At 40.8% G+C, this 7,581-nt stretch overlaps 1 protein-coding gene across 2 annotated transcripts; it reads right to left on the minus strand.

Annotated features, from left to right (window-relative positions):
* Nucleotides 1–222: 222 nt before the first annotated feature.
* Nucleotides 223–2,993, minus strand: LOC112722401 (uncharacterized). Of its 2 annotated transcripts, none has more exons than XM_025773411.2 (6): nt 2,098–2,993; nt 1,811–1,862; nt 1,326–1,409; nt 889–953; nt 622–777; nt 223–547 (listed from the first exon to the last, which is right to left on the minus strand). In XM_025773411.2, the coding sequence occupies exons 1-6, from the start codon at nt 2,788–2,790 to the stop codon at nt 497–499; spliced, it is 1,101 nt and encodes a 366-aa protein (XP_025629196.1). In that variant the 5' UTR covers nt 2,791–2,993; the 3' UTR covers nt 223–496. The 2 variants fall into 2 exon arrangements, with proteins under 2 accessions (XP_025629196.1, XP_072063202.1); XM_072207101.1 differs by having other exon boundaries at nt 622–800; nt 2,098–2,969.
* Between the last annotated feature and the right edge of the window lie 4,588 nt (nt 2,994–7,581).

Raw genomic sequence — 7,581 nt, forward strand, 5'->3', positions numbered from 1 at the left:
ACCGGAAAGCGCTCAAGGAAGGTAGGGCTGCAGGAACTAGGAACTGCGCTTTTAAGGGCGTTTTTCTCCTATGTTTCAGTTGTTGATTGTTCTTATTCTTCCTTGTCATGCTTAAAAAGGGGTCTCTTTAGATGAAAGTTGCGCACAAGGTGGAGGACAGTCGAGAAAAGTTCGGCCAACCGCCTAAACGCCCCACAGGCGACGAGGATGGAAAGGAATGAATTTGGAAAACAATAAACAACTAATTCATTCTGTTCTACTCACTTGAAAGTTTAAACAAAGACTGAAACTGAATATCTACAAAAAGGCTTTCTAGACATCCCACACTTCCCCTCTTCTGAGATGACAAACAGAGGCACACATAGCCTGTCAAACTACAAATATATGCTTCAACTTCTCAAAATATAAAAGTTGCATAGGTACCTAATACTTGTTTATATTTCTAAATACTTATGCAAGCCTTTCTGTTGGCAGCATCAGCCACAAGGTGCGAAATCTATAATTCTCGAACTCGATCACGCCAAGATCCTTTTCTCTTGGCCAGCACCTGAATCCAAATATAAGGATTACTTAAATGACTCATCATGCTTATCCACATAAGTCTGCAGAGAAACCACTTACCGCTTCACTTAAGAGGCTTGTAACAATGGCTTTTTTGTCAACTTCTTTCTCATTCTCCCTTTCAGGCTCACTGTCAGTACTGGTAGGAGGTGGAAGTGCTGAAGCACCAAACATTGCTTCATCATGAGCAGCTTGGATTTGTTCCTCCCTTCTTGCCTTGATAAGAAAATGGATTCGATCTATGTTTAGTCTCCCATACATAGATGACGCATGTATGTTAACAAGGAACAAAACTGACTATTCATGAATATAAGAAGAGGAATATACCTCTATTTTAGAATACCGGAAACTCTGGCCAATTTGCTTGACCAAGGAAGCATCATCTTCAGCCACTGCAGATAGGTGGGCAAATACAATCAGTTCAATTAAGTTTCAGGCTTCAATCCAAACCCCACACCATTACTCATTATCATTTATATGCAAAAATATCATTGGCATTCAATAATTAGAAGAATCACCATGACTAAGCAATGAACAATTAAAATCAGTAAGTATTGGTGGTATTAACAAGCACACAACAACAGTACTCAACATTGGATCAATTAAAAATGAAGTTTACATTATCAGGATTCAGGACCCTGTGTTGCATTATCAGGAAAACATAGGAAGACTAAAAAAACTGTCCATTTTAAAACAGATTGTATTTGCAATAAAGAAGTCTCGGCAAATTTATTTAGAATAATGAAATGGCAAACAAGTTCAACCTTCAATTTCCTCATCTTCAAGAGGGGCATCCTTGTCAAACTCAAATCGCTCCCAGCCCTTACCTTTTTCTGAGTCTTGAGCCGCTGCATTAAAAAATATCCCACGAAATCAAGTTAGTACATGTATAAACCAGCACACTTGCTCAATAATAAGTAACTATTACTGTATTCTCTTTAAGTCTGAATGTAAAATATTTTTCATAACCCCAGCCTAAAATTCTGATACCACATGGTCATACACTACAGCAACCAGAGATTTTCATGCAAAGTCAAGTTCACCTTGTATTTTCGCACAGTAAGCTGTTGGAAATTGTTCTTACACTTGATCACCACAATAGTAAACATAAGCAATATATAGAATAATAGAATCAATGACAATGACAGTGTGAACATTTCATGGTTCATAAAGCAAATTAGAATATGCAGAACAAAGCTGTGCATCAAAAAGCACCACCTCAAAGTCTGAATAAGGACTATAGACTTACCAGTTTGGGAGAGCTGAAGCTTCATCTTAGCTTTGACTCTTTCAGCAGATGACTGTTTGAGAAATTGCAAAGTGAGAAAACTAATTAAGATTTTTACTTTTAAGAAACTAACTAAATACTAAGCAGTTCTACAAAGTACAAACAATAAGCTCCATTACTACTCCCATCACTTAGACAACAAGCTTGGCATGGCACAAATAATTAAAATTGAAATAAACCAAAGTATCAAGCACAAACACTTCTTTTTTTTTTTTTTTGTTCTTTTAGGGGAAGAAGATTGAAGATACCATAGTGTCATAACCAGAAATAAGCTTGGCATAATCAACCCCAGCATTGTTCCCCTTCTTTCTATCATCTCGACCCCTATTCTTCTCTGACCTGCGGGGAGAAACACTTCTACTCCTGCTCCTGCTCCTGCGTCTCCCTCTACGCCGCCTCTCCCCATCGGAATCGCTTCTACTTCTCGACCTGCTCCTTCTTCTTCGTCTCCTATCCCTATCTCTATCTCTATCTCTATCTCTGTCTCTATGATGGTGTCTCTCTCTGCTTCTGCTTCTGCTCCTACTTCTCCTTCTCGATTCTTTTCCCCTCTCCCTGCATCTGTCTCTACTTCTACTTCTGCTTCTGCTTCGTCTTCTGGTGGTTCGATCGGGTTCCCTATCTCTGTTCTTCTCCGGAACCCTAGAAGAATCGGGGGCGGGCTTTTTCTGGAGCTTGTCTTGAATGGAGAGGAGCGACGCTTGCTTGTCAGACTCCGACGACAGTGGCGGCGGCGGAGGAGAGTTAGAATTGGAAGGGGCGGAAGCTTTGACGAATTTGGAAAGAAAGGAGGAAGAAGAAGAAGCAAGGGCTGAGCCTCGCTTTGGAACGTCGTCGTTTGAAGGGGCGCTTGAAAAGCCAAGCCCTTGCTTGAATCTGGCAGCTCCTTCGCCCTTTCTGGTAAGCTCGTCGTAGTATGCTGCCGCTTTTTCTTCCTCCATTTCTTTTCTTCTGCTCCCCCTTTTTTTTTTTGGTTAATCTTGCCTCTTACTCGCCCATCTCAGGTTATGTCATTACGACGATGATCATCTTTACCAATTACCAAGTCTGTTTTATTTATTTATTTATTTATTTATTTCTGAGATGGTCTTTTTGGCAGAAATTATTTTAGGGATAATCCACCTTCATAAACCAAAGCCATTTCAATATTACTTGAACTTCCCAAATCCAAAAATATTATCAGATATTGTCGCATATTTTTATATAAATCGAATTTATTGAATTCGAATTAGAGTTGTTAGTAGTAAATTGGATCTACGGGAATCGAATTACTTGAAGTTGTGATTCAAAAGTAAATCGAATTTAAAGAATTTGAATTAAATCGAATTTATAGGTTTCGATTTTTATTGACTATACTAAATTGAATCAATAAGGTCCGATTTAGCTCCCTTAGTAAATCAAATCTATTGAGGTCGATTTACAATGGGTATTGGGTAATGGTAGATCAAAACCATTAAATTTGATTTACTAGTATGTATAATTCGAAATGGATTAATTTGATTTAGTATAGTCCTAACGTATATAAATACGAGTTGAACGTGAATTTTTTACCAAAGTGGGACTCACAATGGTTAGTGATGAGATTTTTTAGTTCTGGTGCACTATAGAGGGTCCATTAAGAAAAAAAACACGATCGGGAATTAAATTTACTGATAAAGACCCGCTGAGAGTTTTTCTCAAACCTTCGACGAGTTTCACTGAGCTTCAGAATACTATACTCTAGAAACTGGAGCTGCATGGCGTGAAACAAGTGGAGAAGTTATTCTACAAAATTCTGATTTCTGTGTTACGCGATGATGTGAAGTATGATTCATTCGTCATAGGCAATGACGAAGATTTGCAAGTGTTTCGTTGTCATTGTCAGTTTTCTGAGGTGAGGACCCCTGAGCTATTGGCGAAACTTATGGATGTGGTCTGTAGTTCTGGAGGATCGAACCAGAATCCTTAATCCTCAGCAATACCAGCCTGCTCTAGTTCCATGCCTGTTGGTGCCTCGTCAGCTGTGCCAGTGATTGTACCTGAGGCAATTTTAGTTGCATCTCCATCCTTTGCAGCTAATCTGAATCGCAATCGTGACGAAGGAATAGGTGACACTGGACCCTTGGGTGAGGTTGCGATTGTGACGCTCGGTACTCCTTTTATGGTCCCGGTTTTCGGAGAGGGTGGAATACCGGATAGCGTTGAGGATGCACTGCAGGATGATGATGATGATGACGTAGCGCCCGCCACGATAGCTGATTATAGTGATAATGATATAGCAAGGACTACCCCAGTTGTGGGTGGAGGAGCATCTAGCTCAGGAACTCATCAGTACCCCCCATATTTTTCAACTTTGAACTTAGATGCCATGATAGTGTCGCGGGGTACCATCAGCAGTTTCAGGATAAAGAGGAGATTGTGTTAAGCGTGAAGTCTTATAGCATCCGCCGTGGGGTTGAGTACAAAGTGTTGGAATCCGATCATCGCAAGTATTATTGCAAAGGCAAGGAGTTCGGGAACGGGTGCATATGGCTCATTCGGGTCAGCCTCCGCCAGCGCAGAGGTATTTGGGAGGTAAAATGGTACAATGATCCTCATCCTTGCCTGGCCACATTGATATCTAATGATCACAAGATGCTTGATTATCATGTCGTATCGACCTTCATACTCCCCATGATCAAAGCTGATGTTGCCGTCTCTATCAAGGTACTACAGAATGCAACAGAGGCATATTTCGGGTTTAGACCGACTTACAGGAGGGTTTGGATGGATAAACAGAAAGCCGTGGCACAGAGCTACGGAGGTTGGGAAGAGTCATAAAATGATTTGCCGCGATAGGTACTGGATGGATAGATCACGATGCCAGGTAGTGTCGCGGTGTTGAGGACGAGCACTATGCGGGTTGGTGGGCAAGTGGATGACTCATTAGCTTATTTTCATCGGCTTTTCTGGACATTCTCACCGTGTATCGAGGCCTTCCGTCATTGCAAGTCATTGGTCAGTGTCGACGGGACGCACCTGTACGACAAATACAATGGTAGCTGCTTGTTGCGATTGCTAAGGATGGCAATATCATTCCTATTACATTCGCACTTGTAGATGGTGAGAATACAGAGTCGTGGTCATTCTTTTTATCTCACCTTCGACAGCATGTAATGCCTTAATCGGGTATTCTAGTCATATCAAATAGGCACGATGGGATAAAGGCTACATTGGAGGCTCCTAATGGTGGCTAGCTTCCGCCTAATGCATACCAGGCTTTTTATATCAGTCACGTGGCGGCAAATTTCACCATGAGTTTCAAGGGCAAGGATGCACATAGGTTTTTAGTGAATCCTACTTATGCCAAGACTGAGGTCGAGTTTCACCACTGGTTCGTCACCCCATCACCACCCTCGTCCTCACTTCTACCCTCAGCCTTTCCGTCTCTCCCTTCACGTCGGGCTCTACCTCGACCACCACCTCTAGCTCCTCTACGGCTGCGACCACTCCCCCTCGCCATCCATGACTACTCCCCTCCAATGCATCGATGGAATCGTCGAGCCACCTCTACTCACGCTGGCTCGAACGTGTCCCAACATGACATCTCCGCTCAACACGATGTCTGTCTGAGACATCAGGCACCTGGTCCATATCAGGGACATGGTCGAGACCTCACTGCATCGCCTCGACTGGTATTGCAACTGCCCTGGGGTCACCGAGGAGGAGCTCAGGCAACAAGAATCTCCTGCCGTACTGATGCCACCACTCCAAGTACGCATGTGAATGTCCTAGGTCTAGAACAACATCAAACTGTAACACATGCTACGCCCTGTTGGTCCAATGAATGTGCCAATTCTGTAATGTATCAGGAAACCATTGATCTCCACCTCTGCCATCCTTTGCCATTAAGAAATCTATGTCTAGTGCGGAACGGGGTCGATGCTGTATGCCACCAAGCTGCGGCAGCACCCGATCCACCTGATGCCACTCTATGACAGCAAAATAGATCAATATTGTTGTAGCCCTCCACAACGCCATATGTCATGGCTCCAATATTTCGGGGTGCACCACTTGAATGACATGAGGCAAGCTATATGGCATCCACACGAACTGTGAACAGAAGTACTAATCGTTCATAAACAGTGAACAGTGCAAACACAACATTAGTGATGAACAAATTGAAACCATAAATACTCACATCCCTGGACTGAAGTAAATCTATCCTAAGCCTCCAATGCGCGACTCGAGGCCCTTTGTCGTTCAACGTTGGCTGATAACCTGACCATCTGAAAACCAAAATATTTTATCAACAAGGAAGTAAACAGATAACTTAGTAAAAACATAGTGCATAACCCAAAAGCAAGTACCTCGATGCCAACGGCCAATGAAAGATATCAAATCCATCTGGCCAAAAACCAAAGAACCTTTAGGAGATCCACGATTGTAGGAGCTTCAATGGACCAACTAACTTGACGACATTCCTATTGGCCACACAACACATGCCCCTGTATAACCATGACAAAGCAGCAAACCCCCAACTATACCAACCCATGTCCTCTAGCCTGGTAACGTAGGGTAGCCAACGAATGTGAAGACGTGTACCATACTTATCCACGAATAGTTGCGTAGATAAGAGCATCATGATATATGTCCGGGCATACCTCCTAACCGTCTCATAGTCTGCACCCTGCGGAAGTTCACTAAATGTCTCCTGCATCCAAGTGCACTTCACTGTGAACTTGTCGATGCAGTTTGCAGGAGGCAAAACACCCAACAGCTCCTCGAACCACCGTCAATATATCGCTCAAAGCCCGTGAGGCATCCGCTGACATACTGACCGTCGATCGGGAGCCCTAACTGGTACGCTACATCCTACAGCGTGATCGTGCACTCCTCGAACGGCATGTGAAAAGTATGCGTCTCCAGACATCTTAATTATTTTCCCGAGCGGAAGATCATATTATCAATTATTTACGACATCTTAATTATGTACGTTTATTATTTTCAGTTAATTTGTTAATATTTATTTGGTTAATATTAGTTTAGTAGCTTATTTCTATTAATATGAATAAATAATATAATTAATAATAAATATTGAATTTTGGAAAATAATATTCTATTTTTTATGTTTTCTGTTGTTAGTATGTATAATTTCTAATAATATTATTATTTTTTATTTTCTATTATAATATGATATTATATATTTCTGTAAATTATAAAAATTAATAAATAATATATATATATATATATATATATATGATATTTCTGTTAATAATTAAAATATAATATTTTATGTAACATCTTTACTATCAGAATGTCACAGTTCCGGCTATGCCACTATGATAACTAGGATATTACGACAACTTTTATATACTTAATAATAAAATAGGAGCATTTAACTCGAAACCGTATCACTGATTTCTTTGAAACTGAAAGTTCTTTTTACTTTACAAACATGCATATACATATATACAGAACTTCTTACACGTGCAACTTACAAACATTATATACATACATATCATTACAACTCCTACCCTGCTTACAAATGATAATTATAAAGGCGAGGAAAAAACTATGACTAATATATCCAAACAAAACATCACAGCTAAGAACTGAGCAAAAACTTCACACAGCTTCCTTGTCCGTCTTGAAAAGAGAAGTCTGTAGGGGGTGAGAACATCGTCCTCGCATGTTCTCAATAGAGGGTTTAAGAATTGTCATAAGAGGAAACGTATAAAAGAAGAATGAATTTCAAAAGCAATGATCATCAT

The sequence above is a fragment of the Arachis hypogaea genome, chromosome 11 (genome assembly GCF_003086295.3).
Source record: "Arachis hypogaea cultivar Tifrunner chromosome 11, arahy.Tifrunner.gnm2.J5K5, whole genome shotgun sequence".
Lineage (NCBI taxonomy): Eukaryota > Viridiplantae > Streptophyta > Magnoliopsida > Fabales > Fabaceae > Arachis > Arachis hypogaea.

Bases quoted from the DNA above. Each gene is read 5' to 3' on its own strand.
- LOC112722401 (XM_025773411.2), bottom strand. From the start codon at position 2,790: ATGGAGGAAGAAAAAGCGGCAGCATACTACGACGAGCTTACCAGAAAG. The intron at 778-888 runs GTATATTCCTCT...TTTCTTATCAAG, and splicing joins TCCGGTATTCTAAAATAGAG to GCAAGAAGGGAGGAACAAAT. The intron at 548-621 runs GTAAGTGGTTTC...ATTTGGATTCAG, and splicing joins CAAGCCTCTTAAGTGAAGCG to GTGCTGGCCAAGAGAAAAGG.